Source organism: Symphalangus syndactylus, chromosome 24 (assembly GCF_028878055.3).
Source record: "Symphalangus syndactylus isolate Jambi chromosome 24, NHGRI_mSymSyn1-v2.1_pri, whole genome shotgun sequence".
NCBI classification, from domain to species: domain Eukaryota; kingdom Metazoa; phylum Chordata; class Mammalia; order Primates; family Hylobatidae; genus Symphalangus; species Symphalangus syndactylus.
Genome location: NC_072446.2, coordinates 41,933,281 through 41,957,135, shown reverse-complemented (window position 1 = coordinate 41,957,135; position 23,855 = coordinate 41,933,281). Strand labels below are relative to the sequence as shown.

The 23,855-nt window shown below is 53.0% G+C and overlaps 1 protein-coding gene across 1 annotated transcript; it reads left to right on the top strand.

Annotated features, from left to right (window-relative positions):
• The first annotated feature begins 1,079 nt into the window (after nt 1-1,079).
• Nucleotides 1,080-16,014, top strand: SCRT2 (scratch family transcriptional repressor 2). Its single transcript, XM_055265962.2, has 2 exons — nt 1,080-2,148; nt 13,136-16,014. The coding sequence occupies exons 1-2, from the start codon at nt 2,016-2,018 to the stop codon at nt 13,924-13,926; spliced, it is 924 nt and encodes a 307-aa protein (XP_055121937.1). The 5' UTR covers nt 1,080-2,015; the 3' UTR covers nt 13,927-16,014.
• The last annotated feature ends 7,841 nt before the right edge of the window (nt 16,015-23,855 follow it).

Sequence of the window (23,855 nt, the reverse complement as noted above, 5' to 3'; positions counted from 1 at the left end):
CCAGGCTGGAGTGCAGTGGTGCCATTACAGCTCACTGCGGCCTCGAACTCCCAGGCCCAAGCGATCCTCCCACCACATCCTCCCAAGTAGCTAAGGCCACATGTGTGCACCACCACATCTGGCTAATTTTTTTTTTTTTTAACTATTTGTAGAGACAAGGTCTCACTATGTTGCCCAGGCTGGTCTCAAACTCCTGGCCTCAAGTGATCCTCCTGCCTCAGCCTCCCAAAATGCTGGGATTACAGGCTTGAGCCACCACAAGGGGCCCCAGTTTTATTCTGAGACTTCTGAGCTACACCTCAAGGACCATGATAGGCCCTGATTCAGTGGTGCCCGGAGGCCACTGAGGTCTCTGGCAATTGCTGCTGACTCACTGCATGACCTCAAGCACCTCCAAGCCCTCTCTAGGTCTTAGCCTGCAAACTGGTATTGGATGACCCAGTCCCAGAAGGACATGCCCACTCCACCAGCCTTGCATCTCATAAACAGAATTCCATTGACAGTGAGAGTCTGGAATTCCTAGAGTCTGATTCTGGGACTCTTGTGCACTGGCCATCCCACACTTGCTGAAGCAGGTCCGCCACCGTGGGGCTTTGCCCAGCAGCCTCTGGGCAGGGGGCTGAGCTCTCCTGCTCCTTGGTCCTGCCAAGATATGGGGGCTCCCCCAGGTTTGGGTCGGACTGGGGGTGGGGGGTCTGCTCAGATCCTTTTAGAGACAAAGGAGCTGACCTGTAAGGAGTTCCAGCAGGAGCCCCGCTCCCCCTCCCTTCCCCCCTCTCCCTTCCCAGTCCACGTGTCTCTATTGTCTGCTCCCCGCTTCAGGGAAAGACACAGCCTCGGATGTGTCAAAACCACCACCCCCCGGCAGCAGGAAAATTAATTACTGGACGATTTTCACTTCCTCTTGCAGCGCCCGCCTGAGCTAGGCACCGGAACAGGACCAACTGAGCAAGGCCAGGCATCGGCTTGGGGGACTTGCTCCCCCCAGCAGTTCTGGAAGAAGAAAGTTGAACCCCAAACCCAATAGGGGGCTCCAGTGGGAGCCCGAGCAGGGGGGAGGGGAGACTTACTCTAGTTAAAGCTGAGTGTCCACCCTGGCCACTTCAGAACTGGGGGAGAGGGAGAGGACTGGAGGCGGGAGGGTGGCTGCTGGCCAGTGCGCACTCTTTTCTTTGCATCCCCTTCCCTGTGGCCCCATGTGCTTGAACCCCGCCTGCTCAGGACCGCTCCCTCCGTTCCCCTCGGCTTCTCCCTCTCTTTTGCACTTTTCTTTCCCTTTCTTTGCATCCCTGGGGGGGGCTTCCTTTTTGTGTACTTGGATTTCTCTTTTCCTCCTGTGGGTGTGTGTGTGTTGCTACTTCTCTCCATCTCTGGCTTTCTTCTCTCTGTGTTTCTCTCGTGTCTTTTTGTCCTTATCTTGGTCTCTCTGCTTCTATTTCTACCTCTTTCAGCGTGTGCGTCTCTCTTTCCCTGTATGTCTCTTTCTGTCTTTCTGCGAGTCTCTCTTCTTCTCCCCGCCCCCCTCACTCCTCTTTCTCCGTCTCTCTCTGTCTCTGCGCCTTTCTCGCCCTCACTTTCTCCCCTCCTGCCTGCTCGCTGCTCCCTGCGCCTGGCCTGCCCCCACCGCCGCCGGTTCAGGGGAACGTGTGCGGAGCGATTGTCCTGGGGGACATTTGATGGATTAGAGCGCTGAACAGTTCCATTGCTAAGGGACCACCTGATCTCCTCCAGCCTGCGTCCCATATAAAGCCGGCAGCCGGAGTGCTGAGCACAGCTCCTGCGATCCCCTGTCTGCGCGCCGCCGCCGCCGCCAAGCCCAAGCGGGAGCCCGAGCCCGAGCCCGAGCCGGGGCCGCCGCCACCGGTGCCGGCTCCGAGCGGCCTCCCGCACTCCAGCCCACTGGGAGCTGTCCAGTGCTGAAAACCCGCGCGGACAGCCAATCGCGCCCGGCTGGCCGCCTCCCCCCACCGGGGCCCCACGCAAGTGCCCCCGCCGAGCCCCTCGCCAGTCGCACCATGCCGCGCTCCTTCCTGGTAAAGAAGATCAAAGGGGACGGCTTCCAGTGCAGCGGGGTGCCGGTCCCCACCTACCACCCCTTGGAGACAGCCTACGTGCTGCCTGGCGCCCGGGGGCCTCCCGGGGACAACGGTGAGTGGGACCCGGCGGGGGGGGGTTGGGAGAAGAGGCGAGGGGAGCTGGGGCCCTCCCCAACTTGGGCCACGAGGAGGGGCGCGTGCGACAGGAAAGCCCGGGAGGAGATCTCTCTGGCCGTGGGCTCCTCCCGGGCTTTCCAAGGGCCGTGCGGGCGGGGCAGGGGCTAGGTCGTACAAAGGGAAAGTCGCGGGGTCGGCCCATCCCGGAGCCACGCGCCAGCTGGGACTTTGAAAGTTGTGGCCCTCAAATAGGGCTAGAGTGAGGGGGTGGCGAGAGAACACAGAGAGAGGGCTGTTAGTGAAAGGCCAGTGCTGGGGACTAAGGCACAAGGCAGTTTGAGGGTTCCCTCTCCCCAGTTGAGGAAGAGAAGCTGGCTGCCTGGGAAGGGGGAAGGTAAAGACCCCTGGATGTTCAGTCCCTGGAGAGACAGGGTTGGTTCCCTGGGGGTGGCTGGGGGCGTCCTCCCACCCTTCAAACCTGCTCCCCTGCCGATATCACACAAGTGCTCTCAGACCCCCTCTCTCAATAACTCTTTTGTTACCCTCAGCCACATGCCTGCCAAAGGCTGGGCCTGTCCTGGGGACTGCAAGAAAGAGGGAATTTCTGGGAGGGGTTCCCCCAAAGTGGCTCCTGGTCCCCTGGATTGCACTCCTTCCCCATCCCCAGCTTCTCAACCCCCTCCAGAACCAACCCTGCTGCTCCACATAAGCCCCTTCCTCACTACATACACACACACACACACACACACACACACACACACTCTCTCACACTCCATCTCTTCTCAGAACAAGTTCCTGCAGGGACAAGGTTTGAGGGACAAGAGAGGTCATTCAGGTGCAGAAGGGGGTGATCTCTGGAAGGAGGGGAAAGTGGAGACTGCTTCCGTGGATCCCATCCTCCACCAAGGGGATCACAAAGGGGTTCTCCCCTGATGGCCCCCACCAGGGCAGGTGTCTGAAGAGGAGGTGTCCCTTTGGTAGTGAGAGATCTGACATCACATGTGGCAGCTTTGGGGTGTGTGTGTGTGTGTGTGTGTGACAGAGAGAGAGAGATAGGGGTGGGGAGAGAGAGAGAGAAAGAGAGAGATTGAGAGAGGAGAAAAGAAAGGACTGAGGATGAGGGGGGAACTGAGATGGCAAAGACAGGAGCCTGGGCGGATGGGGGCTTCCACCTCTGGGATTTCCAAGCACTTCACCCACATTCCATCACTCTGCCACACCAGGTAGAGAGAGAGAGAGTGTTGGGCAAAGGGCTTTGTGACCTCATCAAGGTCAAAGAAGTTACAGAGTGATCAGGGATACAGCTACAGCTCCTCATCCCCTGGCATCCCCCAGATCCTTAACAGAAACCCCTTCTCCTCTGCCCACATGTCCCTTATTCTACTGTCCTCTTTTCTTGATCGCAGGGCCTCTTCAGGTGGAGGACAGAAGCCCAGGGACATGGCTGAGCAGGGCTGAGGGCTGGCAGGACAGAGGGTGGACCTGGGGCCATGCCAAAGCTGGGGAGTGTGTGCTCAAAGCTGGTAGAAACTGAAATGTCTGCAAGCTTGGGATATGGATCTCTTAAGGGACTGACACTGACACAAAGCTCTGGGATTCCACCCCCTGAAGCCCCGTTGGTCCTGTCCCTAGGCCAGCTGAGGAAACCCAGAGAAGCCCAGAGAATTTCCCATGCACAGCCAAAACTGCAGGCTGTTCCTCAGGAGGGAGGCAAGAGAATGCCTTGCCTTGAATTCAGTCCAAAAAAAGCTTTGAAAGGAGCCCCTGAGTGAATAGTGGGAAGCAGGGCGGGTGCAGAGCCACCAGCAGGGTGTCTCTGCAGAGGTTCCACCAGGTTTAACACCCTAGAACCACCTCTGTCTTTGTCCCTTTCCCCATGGGGCTCCAGACCAACTCCCTCACCTCTCAGGAATCCTGAGGCTGTGCTGAGAGCCAGAAACCCGGCCTGAAACTTGGAGGCCTGGGCTCTAGATCTCTCACTTGCTGTGTGACCTTGGGCAAGCGCCTTCCCTTCTCTGGTCCTCAGCCTCGCCAGCAGTGAAAGAGTTTTGATGGCATAAACTAAGCATCCTTCCAACTTTGACAAGCTCAGCTTCTGTGAAGGTCAAGTATGGAATGTGAGGCACTGGAGATGCCTGCACATGGGTCTAACAGGATGCTGGGAGGCCATTGTCAGGGTTTCCTTAGGGCTCCACTGAACATACGCCACCTGGCTGAGGGTAGCGGCATTTCTGGGATCAGGCACTTTTCTTGGCTTTGGTCTCTGTAGGCTACCCCATGGTGAGGACAGGCATCCTGGCCTGGCCACCTTGGCAGGGTCTGCAGTGGACGGTCAGTGCCAGAGACGAAGCCTAGGTATGACTGGGAAATACAAAGTCTGCCTTGTTCTGTTTTCAGGGGCCTCTTCCCTCCCTGGGGTGTGGCCAGACTGGGCAGTGAGGGATCCCTTATTCCCCGGGCGGGTGGAGGGGCTGGGGGTCTGCTGAGAGCCCGCCGGCTCCTGGTGGCCCGTTGTCTCCGCTCTGCCGGAAATAACCTTGCTGAGCATTTGAGGGAGTGTGAAAAATTGCTGAGCCCACGTTTTTCTCTCTCAGCGTGTGTAAGTGTGCTGGGTAAACAAGGAGAAAGAGAGGAGGGGGGGAGATGAGGAGAGGGAGGGAGGAAAAGCAAGGGAGGGAGGGAGGGAGGGAAGGAGGGAGGGAGGGAGGGAGGGGGAGGCCTGGGGCTGGAGATAGTTCCAGTTATTAGAAAGATCTTCTTACAAGCCATTCCTGCAGCTCGGGCTGCAGGGTCAGGATGAGGCTGGCAGGAGGGAAACCTGGGTGGGGGGAGCAGGGGTTGGGGGAGCCTGTGAATGTGGAGGTCAGAGAAACCACAAGCTCCTAGCTGATAAAGATGCAGAACCCCAAATTAAAGAGGTGTACCCCAGCTCTGGGAATGCCTGAGAATGCTGGAGAATTCCTGGAGGACTCCTCCTCCTCCTCCATACACACACACACACACACACACACACACACACACACACACGAGCAATGCTCTTCTTTGCCTTCCTACTCCCTTTCAGCCTCTACCGCCAGGCAGAGCAGAGGGTGCGGCAAGTGTGTCTGTGCTCCAGGGTCCCCCCAAGCCCACAGAACCCCTAAATAGGGATAGGGAAGGGGAGCCTCCCAAATGGGGAAAGCACCAGGTCTCTCTGCAGAGCTCCCTGATAAGTGGGAATAGATCTAATTTCACTGTCCCCTCAAGTAAGATGCCTCTCTTGCTTCTCCACTGCTTTCCCTTCCCCTCTTCTCCCCTGGGTGATTCTGAGCACAGACTCAGTCTTTCTGGGAGACGCCAACTCACATCATCCTAACCCTCTGCTAACCTCACCCTCCAACTCCACCAGGCCCTCCCCATAGACCGGGGCCCCCATCTGAATGATGCTGGGAGCTGGGACTCTCAGCCACCCCAAAGAAGGTGGCCCACCCATATGCATGTCAGTGGTCTCTGTGGGCCCCTGCCAAGAATATCTTCTGGAGTGTCTGCCTCCCCTCCACCTTAACTCTGAACCCCAACTTGGAGCCAGGCCCCTCCTTCCTCTGCCTCCCCGCCCTGTCCTGCCCTCATGCCCTCTCAGAGTGCATCCAACCCAGGCAGATGAGGGATCAATGCCAATCCAATAACGCAGTTGTCTGCCCTCTGCAGCTACATTAAGCCTCCCCCAGCAAGCTGAGGAAACTCTCCTACTTCTACCCATGGGCTTATCTAGTTGACCACATTAAACCAGCGCCCGCTTCCTCTCACTCTCTCTGATGGCGCCAGGTAGTCGCTCCAGGCCAAGCCCGGGAGCCCGGCCCAATGTCCCCAGCTGCCACACATCCATTCCACACCTCAGAAACTTCCTCTGGGGAGCAGCGATGCAAAAGGGCTTCCCCAGTCTTTTGGAAGAGCGAGCACAAAGAAGGCTGGGGAGGTGCCCATGGACACACAGCAGGCCCATCTGAGTCTTCTCTAACCACCCCTTTCCCTGGTAACTTGGCCTTGGTCCAGGTCCAAGGTCCAGGTTAAAGACATGTCAGTGGCCCAGGTTCAAAGTCTAGGTCAAGGTCCAACATTCAGTCCGACATCCAAGTACAGATCTGAGGTCCAAGTCCAATGCCTACGTCAAACTTTAGGTATAGAACCAGGCCCAAGGACTAGGTCCAAGGTCAGTGTCTGAGGTTATAGGTCCAGGTCTGCTATCCGGGACAAATCCATGTCCAATTTCAAATTTCAAGATCTATGAACAGGTCCAGGGCAAAGTGCTGGGTCCAGAATCAAGATTCAGGCCCAGTTTCCAGTCCAAGGTCATTGTCCAGATCCACTCTCAAGGCTGGGCTGAGTTCAAGTCTTAGACTCACCATTAGCCTTCCGTGTGGCCTTGGCCTAATCTCCCCTCTCCTCCCAGCCTCCGTTTTCATTTCATAATATCAAACAGTTGAATATGATCTCTTTCAGCTTTGACCCTCTAGGGACCCAGAAATCTAATTTTCCTGTGAATTAACAGGGCTCAGTGGAAGTGTGGAATGATGAGGCCCATGTGAGATATGGAATCTGGGAACCCCTGATTTCCTCTAAAGCCTGGGGTTACGAGAGGGACGTGAGGGTCCTGAGCTGAGCTTCCACACTTTAGATAGTCTCAGTCTTTGATTGCTAAAGGAAGGCCGGAGAGTACACCAAGTCCCTTATGTCAGTATAGCAATCTACACATCCCAAAGGCACGCTCTGGCCACACACATCCACAGTGGGCAAAGGGCGGTGGGGGAGGGTGGGGGGCAGGGGAGGATTCACTCCAACCTACAGAGGCAAAACTGAGGTCACAGAGAGGCCATGACTTGCCCAAAGTCACAAGAGCATAAATGGTGCACCCTGTCACACCTCCCTAGTGGGTGCCACATCCACAGGTTTTAGGGGCCCCCACAGCCTGGAGGCCCTCTGCCTGGGAGAGATGGGGTCCCTCGGGCCTCTTGGTCTCTTTCCCAGCTGTGGACTCCCGTGAAGTGAAGAGTCTACTGCCAGGCCAGCCTTTGGATAGGGAGGGGTTTGGAATGGGCCCTCTGAGTGCACCCTTCTAGAGAGAGAGGGGGCAGAGCAGAAAGCAGGAGGCCAGGAGAAGAGGTGGAGCACTGCGCAACATACCCTGCCTCCGGAAGGAGGCCGAGAAAGGGCCCATTGGAGATCCCCCTGAGGGAGCGGGAGGCAACTCCACGAACCAGGCTGGGCAACTGAAGACCCTGAGCCACTCACTCTCATCTCCATATCCCCCTGAAAAATCTTTCCTATTGATTCCTGCAGAGCTCTGGACCTCCCTGTAGGCCACAGGAATTGGGTCACAGTCAGGAAAGACCAGAATACGGGGAATTCCAAGAGGTGGGGGTGGTGGGGAAGAGCCTTGAAATTCTCTCGAAGTTCCTTGGGCCTGGGTCAGTGGGCATCAGCCCCAAGCCGTGCAGCGTTGGTCATGTTGGGCCAGACCTCACTCTGTCCCCTGCTCATTTGGGCTCAGGGACCTCCTCCCTGTGGGCAGATGTACCAGCTGCCAGGCCTTTGGAGGAGGTGGGTGTCATTTCTGGTCCAGTGCCCAGGGAACCGCTAACAAAGATGCTATAATAAGGGGAGGGGGAGGTACCCAGCCCCTTTGCCCAGCTCTGTGAGCAGACAGGAGAAACTATTTTTATCCCGCTTTGCTGCTGACAGACCTGGCTTTCTGCTCAGCTGGCTGGAGCTGATTCTCGAGGCCCGAGGCCCTGGCACAGCAAGAAGCAGCTCTAAATATACCCATACAGCAGCCCCTCCAGCCCCCACCACCCAGCAGGGCCCAGCCCTCCTCAGGAAAGTGGGCCGCCTGGGAAGCTGGCCCACCACCAGGCCCCTGTCTTTTTCTGCCCATTTTAGGACAGAGAGGTGAGGCTGAGGCTAGGAGCTCCCTGGAGAAAGTTTGGCACCTTGGGAGTCTGGGAGAGACTGGGGAAAGGAGTCCTGGACTGACAAAAAGAAAGAAAAGGAGGCCAACCCAGCTCTGATGAGAACTTGTTTTGTGACCTGAGGTGGGTCAAGGCCTTTGTCTGGGCTTCAGCTTCTGCAGAACAAGGGCGTGGAGGCAAGTGACCTTAGACATGAGCTAACGTGCACAAAGCATTTAGCAGGGTGCCTTGTACCAAGTAAGTGCTCAGTAAGTGATAGGCATTACTGTTATTAAGCATGATTTACAAATATTTACTAGAGGCTGAAGCATTTTCCACAACAGCTTTTCCATGCCCCCACCACCCCATGCCCCCACCCACCCCACCACAGGCTAACTAGATGGGAGTGTTTGAGGAAACCCACCACCCCTTCCCCCACCAATTGAAGATCTCTTCCCCAGCAAGTCTCCATGCCCTCTCTGGTGTTTTGGAAAAAACACAGGCCTTGGAGGGTTTCAAACCTGCCGCCTCCCTCTCAGTGACCTTGGGCAAAGCCTCTCCCCTCTCTGGGCCTCTGGGCACAGGGCAATGTCTGGCTCACAGGGAGGCTGGTGCTAGTTGGAAGCACCAGCAGTAGCAGTAGTAGTATTTGTTACAGATCCCCCTCCATCCCCCCAGGGGGTCAGGCAGCTAAATGAGACAGTGTCTGCAGAGGGCCCAGCACCTTAGTTCTCATAAATTTCCCTTTCACCACTCCTTTGAGTACCGATTTTTAAAAAGACAGATTCTGGACCTTCAGTCTAAAATATCAAGACTCTTGGGCAGGGAAAGCCAAAGTCATTTCCAGGTGACATGTGCACATCTCCAAAGTATTTTTGGGCCCTCCCCATATCCCTGCATGACAGGGGTTGCTCTGGTCCACATTCCTCAAATGGAGGATTTCAGCCCAGATAAGTTACGCGACTGACCCAGGGTCACACGGCTAGGGTCTGAATTCAAGGGCCAGGATGAGAGATCTCATCTGAGATTCTCTTTTCTCTGAATCCCAGCTCATCCCTATCTCAGTGGGAACCCAAACAAGAGTCCTGTCTCGCCCTGTCAGTTGCAGGATAGGTATCTCAGCCTTCTATAGTCACCCTTAGGGCAGAGGAAGGTACCTGTCTGGGTTCCATGCATTAGGTTAAAGTATGGCTTTTAGTGCCCTAAAGGAGTCTCCAGGGTTGAGGCTCAGAGAGGTGAGGTGGTTTGCTCAAGGTCACACAGCAGCCTAAGACACCCATGTGTACCTCCTACTCTCTGGCAGATTAGAAGGATATATCACCAGGAAATGCAGGAATACTACCAACAACAGTAATAATAACAGCTTGAGAGGGCAGCTATTATGTGTCAGACATTGTACTAAGCACTTTACATGCATTCATTTATTCAACCTTATTATGAACTCCCTTATACAGGTGTGGCAGAAAGATGTTAAGCAACTTGCCCAAGGTTGCCTAGGGAAATGTCTGTGAATCTGAGGAAAAGGGGGTGGAATTGGAGGAGCGGGGAGTGGAGGGGACAAAGAGCATCATGGAGGGACTGATTCAGCCATGATGCAGAAAGGGTCTTTAGACCATTCCAGTCAATCTTTCTCATGTATAGATTCTGCCCAGAAAGGTTAAGCAACCTGGCCACAGTCACAAAGCAAGTTAGAACCACTTCCTCCTAACATGACCACACAAACTCTCATAGGATGCTCTCAACCCATGCCAAAATCCACTGACTGGGTGTCTGGTCTGGGCTCACAGTTCCTATCCTGAAGACAATTCTGCATCCCTCCCTAGGCAAATGAGCAGCCTATGTTAAAGGCTCCCCTGTTTCTTTATAAAGAGCCCCTTGCAACAGGAGTGAAGTCAACAGTGCTGAGGGCCACCAGCAGAGGGCGCCATGGGCAGAGCACCTCATTGAGACCGCTCTGGTTCACTGATTGAGCTCCTACTATGCACCAGAAATTTTCCCATCAGAACGTGAAATAGAAATTACACAACCTGGGTGAGGAAACAGAGGCCCAGAGAGGAGCAGCAAGATGTGTTGGGGCAGACGCCAAGAAAGCTGCAGCACAGAAACCCATCTGGGGAGGTTGTTATTGTTGTTCATAATAACAGCCAACATGCGTGGTGGATTTAAAATGTGCCAGCCACTGAGCTGGAATCCTGGCTCTAACTTATTAGCTGCACAATCTTAGGCGTGTTACTTAGCTTCCTTGTGCCTTGGTTTCCTCTTTTGTAAAATGGTACCACCTTGTGCGTCATGAGGGTAGAATGCATTCATGTGTGGAAAGCCCTTGTAAGAGTGCCTGACACAGGAGTGCTCTGAGAGTGTTGGTTATTATTTGTTTATATACTGTTTACTGGCAGACCCCTTACTGAGACGGTAGAGTCACATAGAGGCCAAATCGTTTGGCCAAGGTCACACCACTGGGAATGGTAGAGCCAAAACAATCCAGGCCGTCTGGCACCAAAGTTGTACTCTTATCCAATATGTCATCCTTTAATAGAACATGCAAGGCACTGGTTACATGATCAGTCACCCCTCCAAATAAATCCCATTAAAAAAAAAAAAAAAAAGGACCCGAAGCACAACCTGCCCAAAAGCACTCAGCTGGAATCTGTGTTGGAGAATCAAATCACACTTCCCCTTCCATGGCCCCAGCCACATGAGATGCAGACCTGCCCTGAGACCAGCTGAACAGGACTGTCTATACCGGGTCCTGCTAGGCTGGGGAGTGAGGCTGGCCTCCCAAATTATCATCACTCATTCCACACATACTTATTAAGTGCCCACTAGCTAGGGCCCTGGGAATGGGAGATGAACAGCTCAGCCACAGCCCCTTCCTGGAGGACCTCCCAGTATGTGGGAAACCAAGGGGGCAGTGGATTCCAATCCTTGCTCCATCCCTGGAGCAAGTGCCATCACCACACTGTCCCTCAGTTTCCTTATCTGATGAGAATAGTTTTGTGATGATTCAGTGAGATGATGGGAGCAAAGCACTTAGCATACAGCCTGGTGCACACAGTAAGTGCTCCATGAATACTAGCTATTATTATCATCACCAGGAATTACAACATGAGAAAATACAGAAGGAGAAGGAGGGTGGTCTGGGAGCGCCTGACAGGTATTTAACTCAGTCCGAAACAACACTCATGAATGTTCCGGGACTTGAGTACCAGGCCTGGTTCCTGGAGTGGGAAGCAGGGGGACCTCCAGACCAGAGGCAGATGGGACGGGAGACATAGGGTGCGGAGAGGCTGGGCATCTCCTCTCCCCAGATTAAAAAATTGCCACTATCACTATCCCCCTTTACATCCGACCACAGAGCCTCCCCCTACTGAGTCATCCACTTCCATAATCCACAATCACTTCTGTGTGCAGAGGGCCCTGTGCTGGCTGCTGAAGGGACAGAGGTAAAAATAAGGGCACACCCTTGCCTTCAGGGGCACACAGACTTCACCCTGTGTCCATCCCAAACACCAGATGAGAGGCAAAGGCCTGGAGGCTGAATCAGCCAGGCTGTGTAGGGAATGAAAGCTGACCAGAGTACCCAGCTAAAAGTCTGAACATCTTGAATCCTGGTTCCCCTTACAAAACCCTCTTCCACCTGCTCACTTCAGTGAAGGGGGCTACGGGGAGGAGGGAAGGAGTGGTTACAGGTCTCAGGGGTCACCAGGTCAAATCCCACTCCTCAGCTGGGAAACCTCCAAAAGGGACCTAACCTTCATTGTTCTGTGGAATCACAGAACAATGGAATCACTTGCCCATCAAGTGCCAGGATGAAGTTTGTCTGCCAGAAACTCTCCAGGGAGCCCAGCCCCCAGGGTCCCAGGGAAGGTGCTAGGACCAGCCTAGGCCATGGGAGGCAGAGGCAAATCAGAATGGCCCCTGCCCATGAGAACCCCCTATGGAATCCCCTGGGAGACCCCAGCCTGCCCACCCACCAATCACTCAAACCCTTGGCAGACAGGATTCCTGGTCCAACTCCAGCTAAGTGGGAGGAGGAGGAGGAGGAGGGGAATTCTCACTGGGGACTCCCGAGGACTTCTAGAGGAGCAGGCTTGGGAGCAGGTGCGAGTAAGTCCCCTTTCTGTAGCACCTATTACATGCCACACACTTGACCCCTCTTAAATGCTCCAGCAACCCTGGCAGGTGGTCTAACTGGATTGTGATTCCTTCGTGCCACATCTATTCATCGCACACCTACTTTGAGCCAGGCATGTGCTGTGCACACAGATCCAACCCTGGGGAGCTCACAGTGTGGTGGGGGAGGAGACTATCTCCAAGCAAGTAAAAAGCATAATTATAATAGCTAACATTTATATAGCAATTACTGTATGCTTCCCCCCCCCCCTTTGTTGATTTCCTTACACATAAAATGGGGATTACAATAGTGCCGACTTCCTTGGGTCTGTGACGATTAGAATTAACATGTGTAAAGCACCGAGGCAGTCTGGCAAACAGTAAGAGCTTAATACACGTTTATTATCGTCACTTTACTCAGTCCTTCCAATGACCCTGGAAGGTGTCCAATCACAAGTTCCATTTTGCAGATGAGAAAATTGAGATCCAGAGAAGTTACAGGACTGCAATGGCAGAATGTTGTTGGAATAGAGACAGCATGGACTTCAGGGTCACTCACACTGGCAAGGGCTCCATCACTTACTGACCGTAAGGTCAAACTGCTGCATCTCTCTGTGCCTCAGTTTCTCTACCTGTAGAGTGGGTATTATAATAAGACCATCACTCCGTGGTTGTGAGCACTTGATAGTGAAGGTACGCTCTGTACAACCGTGCTGGCCCCATGCTCCGTGGGATGGGGTGGCGGCTATTTGCACTGCAGTCGATGGAGGAAGGAATTGAACCCAGGCTGCCTGACATGAAGAGCTGAGGTGCAGGTCGGAGACCAGCGCTGTCGGAGCTGCCACAGGGGCGTCAAGCTGTAGGGCGCAAAGGGTGACCTGCTTAAAGCGGGAAACCCTCTTCGGCGCCTCTTCTCACCGCCCCTCCACTTCTCGCCCCCGCCAGGGTACGCCCCCCACTGCCTGCCCCCGAGCAGCTACGATGCGGACCAGAAGCCGGGCCTGGAGCTGGCCCCGGCCGAGCCCGCGTACCCGCCGGCGGCGCCGGAGGAGTACAGCGACCCCGAGAGCCCGCAGTCGAGCCTGTCGGCGCGCTACTTTCGAGGGGAGGCGGCCGTGACCGACAGCTACTCCATGGACGCCTTCTTCATCTCGGACGGGCGCTCGCGGCGGCGGCGGGGCGGGGGCGGCGGGGACGCGGGGGGCTCGGGAGACGCGGGGAGTGCCGGGGGACGCGCGGGGCGCGCAGGGGCGCAGGCGGGCGGCGGGCACCGGCACGCGTGCGCCGAGTGCGGCAAGACCTACGCCACGTCGTCGAACCTGAGCCGCCACAAGCAGACGCACCGCAGCCTGGACAGCCAGCTGGCGCGCAAGTGCCCGACGTGCGGCAAGGCCTACGTGTCCATGCCCGCGCTCGCCATGCACGTGCTCACGCACAACCTGCGCCACAAGTGCGGCGTGTGCGGCAAGGCCTTCTCGCGGCCCTGGCTGCTGCAGGGCCACATGCGCTCGCACACCGGCGAGAAGCCGTTCGGCTGCGCGCACTGCGGCAAGGCCTTCGCCGACCGCTCCAACCTGCGCGCGCACATGCAGACGCACTCGGCCTTCAAGCATTACCGCTGCCGCCAGTGCGACAAGAGCTTCGCGCTCAAGTCCTACCTCCACAAGCACTGCGAGGCAGCCTGCGTCAAGGGGGCCGAGCCACCCCCGCCGACCCCCGCCGGCCCGGCCAGCTGAGCCTTCCGCCTCGCCCGCGCGCCCGGAACTCGCTCTCCAAGCGCCCCGGGCCCCCTACCTGCGCCCGCAGCGCCCTCGCCCACCCCCGGCTGCGTTTCCCTGCCCATGACCCTCTCGTGGGGACCCCCGGCCCGGCCCGGAACTTTTCTCTCCAGCCCCCAAACCCATGACTCACTTCCAGCACCGTCTTCCCAAGCGTCCCCCGACCCACTTCATCCTTTCCGGCCATCCCTCGGACCTTGACCCCCTGTCCGCGCCTTCAAGGCTCCCAACTCAGGCACCAGGTCCGCACCTCTCCCGCGCCCCAGAGCCGGAAATTTCTCCCTCCCAGACCCCGCGCTGCTCTTCTAACTTCTAGATCTTTTCTCTCGCTTCTCAGCTGAATCTCTCTGACCATTCCTCTATTGGAGCCCCCAATGAAAGCCTCAAACCTATATCCTTGACGCCCATACCTTCCTCAGTTTCCCCATCCATACCTGGTCGCAGGCCGTGCCGCCCTGAGACCACAATCCAACCCCAGACCATCCTTCTGGCCTCTGCTGAATCTCCCAGAGTGTGTCCATCTGGGGATCTAATCTTCACCCTTCTTGAAGTCTCCAATCTGTCCCTGATCCCATCCATGCTCAGGCCTTAGGTCCGGCCATTCACACACACACACACACACACACACACACACCCCACTCCCACACACATTTCCTACTCTCTTCAGTCCATGGGGATCTCATCACCCACTCCCAGCCCCAGCTCCAGCTCCCCTCACCTCTCTAGCAGCTCTCACCCCTCTGAGTCTACCTAATCTGGAGGGGGCTTGAGGGGCACTTCAGGGCCCTGCCTCCTAATGTAACCCCTCTCTCACCCCGGCACAACCTGGGCTTCCACAGTCTGGAGCTGCCCTACCCCCAGATTCTCTGAGCACTTTCCCCCATCCCCAGGGCCACAGATCCCCTTCCTTACTTGTTGGGGGGAGGTCTGGAGCACCTCGCCAATGCCCTTCCCCCATCCGACTGGGTCCTTCCAGTTATTTATTTGTGTATTTATTTATTTATCTATTTATTATTCTATTTAATCTCTTGGCCTCACCCAGGGACAGTCTGGCTTCCCCAGCTGGACTGGGAGGTCAGGAAGCCAGGCAAGGAGAGGTACAGCACAGGCCACAGAGGGCTGCCCCCACCACACACACCCCCGCGTCTCGGGAGAAACCCACCCTCTTCAGAGCCTGCACTCGCTAAGGAAGGGGACTCGAGAATGGGGGGGCAGCTTGCTGACCCTTAACTGGGGGGGTGAGGGAGCATCAGGAGGTCCAGGCGTGGGGCAGGTCCCCACCTTCCTGAAACTTCCCCTGCCACTCCAGGCGGCCCGGAGAGAGGAGCCTCCTCGATTTGTTTCCTGTTTATTCCTCTTCCCGAGGGACCCCAGGTTCCAGGGACCGACTGAGCCCCGGACCCGCTGGGGCCTCTGGCCTGCTCCCCGGGAGGGGCGCTCTCTCCCGGCCATGTCTATGCAACTCTCCCGGACAGAGGGGCCGGGCTGCCAGCCACCCGCCCGTTGGCCGCCACTACCTCCTCCGCTGCGCTTTTGCATGCCCGGGCGAGGACCGAAGCACACACCTCCACGCGCACGGGCCCTGGCCCCCTCCGCTTTAAGCACACGCCTCTGCCCCATTGCTCTGCACCCAGCTTGGGGGCAGGAGTCCTGGACTCTCAGATTCTCCTCTCCCCTCCTCTTAGCCACAAAAGCGGGGGGGGGGAGACTGGAGGCACCCCTGCAGCAAGGGCACTTCCCTAGGGCTCCAGAGGGGTGAATGGGCCTTTGCTCAGCTCCAGGCCCAGCGGGAAGGGAGGCTGCAGGGATGGTGGGAGGGAGAGGGGTAGCAGAAACAATTGTGGAGGGTGTTGACCCTGTAAATAGGAACTTCTGACAGCAATAATTTTCCATGCATGCTAAGCCTTTTGGCCATATTTTGTATGAGCGCTTGGCGCTCCTCCTCCGTCCTATCCCAACTCACCCCCAAATCCCCATCCCTTCCCCACCTCCAGCAGTATTACTTGTAACGCAATTCAGGGATATTAAAGGGACTTTGGCCACTCACCATCGCCTCTAGACCTTCTGATTGGAGCAAGGGGTGGGGATGAAGTGGGGAATGAGAAGAAGGGGAGGGCATCTGAGAGAGAGTATTTTTCCACTCCATTTTCCTCTCTGTAGCCTGACCAGCCTGTAGCTGCCACCAAGGGTCACACAGCCCCAAGGGTCCCTTGGCATTTACAAGTTCTCAGGCATCCTCAATCCTTAATATTCCTCAAATAAGGGTTTAAAAACCAGATTAATAACGTCAGTGAAGGCAGTTGCCTTAAGACATTAGGGAAGGTGAAGCCTGTGACTAATTGGAAAGAGTGTGTCTCACCTTAGAGAAATAGGATTCAAATTAACTACACCTACCAAACAGTTACAACTGTGGTCCACATGTGTCTGTTGACAGCCAGTTTACAACCCCTATAATCTTCCCCAGTTCACCCCCTACTGCTCTGCCCAGACATAAATGGTCACATATTCAGTGAGTGGAAGCAGGCAAAAAGGTTGACTTTGGCTCAGCTGGCAAAGTTGTCCAAAAACAGTGACTTGCCCCTAGAGCTTCTGAGCTACCTGTCACCAAAAGTGTTCTAGGCAACCAATCTATCATCCTCGATAGCTGCCTTAGTGATCCTTCAAAATACAAATCTGTCTCACCTTACTAAAAACTTCACTGGGGACCACCAACCCCTGCCACCTACCCTCAACTCAGACTTACCAAGAAGCATAACCTGCATGCTTTGAGGGATGGATGCCGGGGAATGGGATGGGGAAGCTGTAGGCTAGAATCTGCCTCCTCTGGGGCCTCTTTGTCAGTTTCCTCCTGTGTAAGCAGAGCACCCAGTTTGTAGACTGTCTCCCTGGTGCCTGTCCGCCTTCCCTTCACACACCTCTGGACAAGCAGCTGCATCCTGAGCAACGTGCTAGCTGTTTTCAACAACAACAGCAGTTGTGGGAACCTCCCCCCAACTCTGCAAAATCTCCAATGGTTTCTTGTTTGTTTTTTTTGAGACAGATTCTTGCTCTGTCGCCCAAGCTGGAGTGCAGTGACGCGATCTCAGCTCACTGCAACTTCTGCCTTCTGGGTTCAAGCAGTTCTCCTGCCTCAGCCTCCCAAGTAGCTGGGATTACAGGCACGTGCCACCACGCCTGGCTAATTTTTTTTTTTTTTTTTTTGAGATGGAGTCTTGCTCTGTTGCCAGGCTGCAGTGGCGTGATCTTGGCTCACTGCAACCTCCGCCTCCTGGGTTCAGGCAATTCTCCTGCCTCAGCCTCCTGAGTAGCTGGGACTACAGGCATGTGCCACCATGCCCAGCTAATTTTTCTATTTTTAGTAGAGACAGGGTTTCACCATGTTGGCCAGGATTGTCTCAATCTCTTGATCCTGTGATCCGCCCGCCTTGGCCTCTCCAAGTGCTGGGATTACAGGTGTGAGCCCCCGCGTCCAGCCAATTTTTGTATTTTTAGTAGAGACAGGTTTTCGCCATGTTGGCCAGGCTGGTCTTGAACTCCTTGCCTCAAGTGATCTGCCCGCCTCGCCAGTGGGGTTTTGAGAAACCCAGGCACCTGCTGCATCCCTTAACCACCTACATACACTGCCCATGACTGGCTGTTGGATCCATTATGTTTGTTTTAGGTGCCAGGAACAGAAACCACTCTAGACAGGATTTTATAAACATGTATTAAGTTCCTTTGAAGGAAAAAGGATTTAATACTTCAATAATTGGTTGCTGACAAAATTTGTGGAAGGGCTGAAGTGAGCCATCTGCTGGACCCCAGAATCCCACTGCAGAACTGCTGCCACTGAGACAGCACCTGCCTCTTCCACAGTCAGTGGTGGGGGAGGGTGCAGAGTGGGGGTTGGTGGTGGTCAATAGGGTACACTGGAACTACTGAGATGAAGAACACCGCATCATAGGTGCAATCCAGGGATCAGCAGGCCCTTGCCACTGCCTCTATAACTATCTCCTGTCTCCCACTGTGCTGGTGGCACCATGCTGGAACACTGCTACAGAAAATCTTAACACCTCCAAGACGATCTTGACAGTAGCAAGAGTCAAAACAGTAGGAAGATGGCCCCGGCCCACCTCTGCCATCCATATCTCATGAAAGTACATCTAGCTGGTAGAACTTAATTCCCTGTTAGTATCTTTGCTGCAAAGAGATCTGAGAAATAGAGTTTTTAACTCTCCAACTATGCAATCTAGAAGGCACCCTAGAGGGAGATGGGAAAGAATGCTGGGTCTCCATCAGCCATATCCAGCCCAGTTATATGGGTCCAATAACCATTCCACCCCACCCCTCTCTCCTGGATTAGCAACCATGTAATCTGGGGACTGAACATCAGCTTAAGAGGTAGTCTTTACTGGTCTAAGAATACTAACATCTCCCATGGTTCAGAAATGGGCACATGACCCAATTCTGGCCAATGAGACTTAAGGAGAGGGTTGCTGGAAGGGTATGGAAAACTTTGCTGCTTCCTTTTCTTAAGAGGAAAGGAAGTCCAGTTCCTCTTCCCCTCAAATGTGAACAGAGAAAAATGTCATCTTGTGACCATGAAATGAACTGGCCTTAACATGAAGCCCACACCACAGATGGCAATGCAGGGACATGGAAAAAGCCTGTATCCTTTATGACATCAGGGAGCCAATGAAAAAACCACCCTGAACCCCACTCATGCTGCTTGCTGCCTGTGGACTTCTGTTTACTTGAACATACCTGAAGACATGAGTTTATTGTTTCAGTCAGTTGAATCAGGTTCCTGTTATCTGCAGTCCAAAGTACCTCAACTGGCAGATGGATCCAGTCTGCTTTTTACAACATCCTCAAAGAGCTTCGAGACCTCCATGACATGACGTGACTGCCTGGTTCTCTTACTTGTCTGGCTGCTCCACCTAGCAGCTTTGCAGACTCACTTACCTATACCCAAGGACGGAACCCACTTTCTGTTCCTGTATACGCTCCTAAAGCAATCTAATTACACCTGTGGGTTCAATTTCTACCTATATGAGATGACCCATACACTGACATTTTCAATTCCAGCCTCCTCTCTGAGCTGCAAATCTGCATCAGCCTACAGGCCACCTCCACTTGGATATCCCAAAAGCACCAGAGACCAGCCCAGGTCTGAAGCCGTGATTTGCTTCTCCTCTGGGGCATCCCGCCTGTGTGAATGACACCAGCACCCATCTAGTCCTGCAGTCACAAAACCCAGAGGTCATCTCTCTCACCTCTGTCTCCCACCCTACCACCCAATCCACCAGGTCCTGTCAATTTTTCCTCTCCATCTTCTCAGTCTCCACCTTGGTCCAGAGCCACCATCATCTCTTATCTAGACAACTGTGCCAGCCTTCTCCCTGGTCTCCCTGGATCCATTCTGCCTCCCTGGCCTCCCTCCCTCTATCCACAGCAGCCACAGGGATCTTTCGAAAATGCAGATCAGATCATGGCTGTCTTAGTCCGTGTAGGCTGCTGTAACAAATTACCATAGACTAGGTGGTTTATAAACAACAGAAATGTATTTCACACAGTTCTGGAGACTGAGAAGTCCTAGATCCAAGGGCCAGCAGATTCAACGTCTGGTAAGGACCTGATTCCTGGTTCCACCATCTTCTCATCGTGTCCTCACATGGTAGAAGGGGTGAGGGAGCTCTCCGGGATCTCTTTTATAAAGTCACTAATTGCATTAATTAGGGCTCTGCCTTCATGATCTAGTCACCTCCCAAAAGCCCACCTCCTAATACCATCATATTGGGGGTTAGGATTTTAACATGAATTTTGGAGGAACACAAACATTCAGTCTATAGCATTCTGCCTCCATCCCCGTCCCCCACCAAATTCACATCCTTCTCAAATGCAAAATACATTCATTCCTTACATCCCAACAGCCCCAAAAGTCTTAACTCATTCCAGCATTAACTCTGAAGTCTAAAATCCAAAGTTTTATTATCTAAGTGTCATCTAAGATATGGCCGAGACTCAAGGTGTGATGCATCCTGGGGCAAATTGTTCTCCAGCTGTGAGCCTGTGAAATCAAGCAAGTTATCTGCTTCCAAAATACAACAGTGAGACAGGCATAGGATAGACCATTCCAAAAGGGAGAAACAGGAAAGAAGAAAGGAATAGCAGATCCAAATTACATCCAAACTACAAGGCAAACTCCAGGAGATCTTAAGGCTCAAGAAAAATCATTTTTAGTTCATTAAATGCTCTGCTTCCAGGCCACTGAGGCAGCCTTCCAGATCCACGATGGTGGTGGTCCCACCCTCTGTACCTTCTGGGGTGGTGGTCCTGTCCCTCCAGCTCTATCCAGCAGAGGTCATGTTCCCAGGGCTCTGGGTAGTCCCACGCCAACAGCTCTGGGCAGCTTTTCCTCCATGGCTTTGGACAGAGGCCCTCTAACGCAACGCAATGCCCCCAACTTTTGAAAGCAAGGAGATAGCCTTGATGATCTCTGAATTGCCTTCAGGGTCATTCTTCCCTTGTCTTGAAGAATAGTTTGCATTCTGGTCTTGTCCTGAAAAATCCAAGAAGTCAAACAGCCTTCCTTCATCCCTTCCCGTCTCCTTCCCCTTCAATTCAAGATGGCAGTTTTCCTGCTGGGATGGCTGATTAAGTTCATAACCATTACAGTCTCCTTATGGAGACTATGGTGTTTTCTCCCAAACATTCTTTCTCATTCTTTGCAATATGGATAGGCTGAAAATTTTTCAAATCTTTACATTTTGCTTCCTATTTGCTTAAAATTCACATCTTTAACTCATTTCTTTCTGCTTATATTTTACTGTAAGCAGTCAGAAGGAGCCAAGCCACAGCTTCAACACTTTGCTTAGAAATAGCTTTAGCTAAATATCCCATTTCATTGCTCACAAGTTCTACCTCCTATAAAACACTAGAACACGGACATAATCAGTCAAGTTCTTTGCCATTTTATAACAAGATGGCCTTTTTTCCATTGTCCAATAATATCTTCCTCATTTCCTCATCCAAATGGCCTTTTTCATCTGTATTTCTACCAACACTCTGTTCAGGATTCCTTAGTTATTATCAGGTTCCTGATTTTAAAAATTTGAAGTTTTCTTTACAGTTCCACTGCACTCCAGCCTGGGTGACAAAGCGAGACCCTGTCTCAAAAGAAAGAAAAAGGACACTAATCTCATTCATGAGGGCTCTACCCCCATGAACCCCGTGACATAATCACTTCCCAAAGGCCCACCTCCCAACACCATCACCTGGAGGTTGGGATTTCAACATATGAATGTTGGGGAGATACAAAGTCACCTAGATCTTGGATTTCTCAGCCCCTAAAACTGTAAGAAATAAATTTCTGTTGTTTATAAGCCACCCAGTCTATGGTATTGCTATGGCAGCCAAAAGGACTAAAACACTTCCTCAGAACCACGTGCCATTCTTTTGCAGCACCTACTATCAATGTATACTTTCCATTAACCAGTGTGATTGTTTGGTCATTATCTGAATCCTCCACTACACTGTAAGCCTCATAATGCAGAGATTGGTAGTGTCTTTTTGCTGATCACTAAATCCCCTGGGTCTAGCCTAGCCAGTAGCAGGTGACCAGTAATTATCTTTAAATGAACTCCATACCTTTAAGTCATTATAATAAATAATGGTGGCTTATGCTTTTAAGAAATTCTGTGTTCCCCAATGCCATAGCTGGTTTGTTCATATGTAGGCATCTGACTAGAACTTGGTAATTTTCTCTCTCTCCCTCTCTCTGTGCCATAAGGCCTGTAACTTGAGAGCTGTGGCCCCGATTGCTAGCTACTTATCAATCTCTATTCTTCCTTAGTAAGAGAACTCCAATTTTAGCTGAGCACATTACCGCTACGGCTGAAGACAACATATCCAGCTGCCCTTGCAGCCAGGGGTAGCCATGTGACCAATTTCTAGTCAATGACATGCAAAGGGAAGTGTTATACAAAACTTCTGAGATAGCATCCTAAAAGGGAGAAGGGTCATATCCTTTGCCTTTCCATTTCTCCACCTCTTTCCAGGGTGGAATTTGGATGAGATGGCTGGCACTTCAGCAGCAATCTTGAATAGGAGGTGACCCTGAGAATGAAAACTTGGCTCGAAAATGATGGAGCAGAAAGATAGAAAGGGCCTATGCCACTAGTGATCATGGAGCAGCCATCCCAGCCATGGACTTCCTACCTCGACTTTTTTTTCAAAAAAAAGGAAACACTTTAAGTTGTATTAAGTCTCTCTTGTCAGGTTTCCCTTATTTAAAGCCAAATATCATCGCTGTTGACAGTCATGTTCCTGACATGTAGAGATAATCCCTCTGCTGAGTGAAGGCAGAGAAAAGAAATCTCTCAACTTACTTTCCCCTGAGGCTCGGCTTCACCTCAGTCAAGGGAATAGCCAAGCATCCCCATTTTCATTAAGTTAATTCACATTGGCTTTCTGTCACTTGCAAACAAAAGTCTTGACTAATACATCAAGACTAGTCTGAAAGTGAAGACACGGAGAGACCTTCAAGCTCTGTTATAATTTAAAATGCAATCAAACAGCAAACATTTATTGAGCACTTATAATGTGTTGTGCACTGTTTTAAGGACCTCACCTAACATCATCTCTCTTCATTCTTCCAACATCCCTGTGAATTAGGTGACATTATGTCCATTTTGCAGATTAGGAAACAGGCAGAGACAGGTGACTGGCCCAAGGTCACACATCTAATAAAATAGTGCAATTTTAACCCAGGCAAAGTACAGAACTATAGGGGATGACCCAGTGTCAAGTTTCCCTTTTGTTTTAGTTTTGGTTCCCTGATAGCAAGTCTGAGACTTGAGTGTAAGTTGTTTATGTGGGAGGTGATCCCTGGAAGCAGAAGTAAGGGGTGGGAGGAATGGGACAGAGGGTGTGTTGGTGAAGTCAGTTGTAGCAATAGGGCTGAGTACTTCTGGTCTCTGAGAAGGTTCCAGAAAGATCTGAATGGTCTAGAACACCTCTCTGAATCGTCCACTTGTGACAGTAGAAGACTGGCACTTACTCACCGGCTCCTGCCCCCATTAGTGAATGGCCTGGCACCTCTGGAATGTATGGGCAGAGCTCCCACAGGGATGCCCCATCTATCAAATGGGGATGGAGATGACGGACTCATCTCATAAAGTTAATGGGTTCCATGAGTTAATATATGTAAAGCGCATCAAACCATGCTGGGCACATGGAAAGCACTCAGTAATGTATGCTGTGTATGACCTGAGGGAAGAGCGTTCCATGCAGAGGGAACAGCAAATGTAAAGGGCCTGAGGCCAGGACACATTCGCTGTGGAGGAGGCACAGTGAGGAGGCCAGTGTGCCTAGAGTGGACTCCAGGGCTCGAGGAGTGGAAGGTCAGAAGGTGTGAGCCACTGCATCCAGCCAGGAAAGATTTCTTCACTCTTAAAAAGGGGCTCGAAGGGATGTCCTAACTTCCACTTGCAGACATTCGCATGTAATGATGTGATGTTTTGAGCTACAGTAGCCATCTTGGGACCATAAGGGGCACACCGCAGGATAACAGAACACTGAGGATGCTGGCACAAGAGGATAGACAGAACCAGGGTCTTTTTTTTTTTTTTCTCAGACAGAGTCTCGCTCTGTCACCCAGGCTGTAGTGCAATGGCATGATCTCAGCTCACAGCAACCTCCGCCTCTAGGTTTCAAGCGATTCTCCCGTCTCAGCCTCTGGAGTAACTGGGACTACAGGCGCGCGCCACCATGCCTGCCTGATTTTTGTACTTTTGGTAAAGACAGGGTTTCACTATGTTGGCTAGGCTGGTCTCGAACTCCTGGCCTCAAGTGATTCGCCTGCCTCAGCCTTCCAAAGTGCTGGGATTACAGGTGTGAGCCACCGC

What these genes read in the sequence shown, in the direction of transcription:
- SCRT2 (XM_055265962.2), top strand. Translation starts at nt 2,016, where the DNA reads ATGCCGCGCTCCTTCCTGGTAAAGAAGATCAAAGGGGACGGCTTCCAG. An exon ending in GGGGCCTCCCGGGGACAACG is followed by an intron (nt 2,149 to 13,135) that starts GTGAGTGGGACC and finishes CGCCCCCGCCAG; the next exon opens with GGTACGCCCCCCACTGCCTG.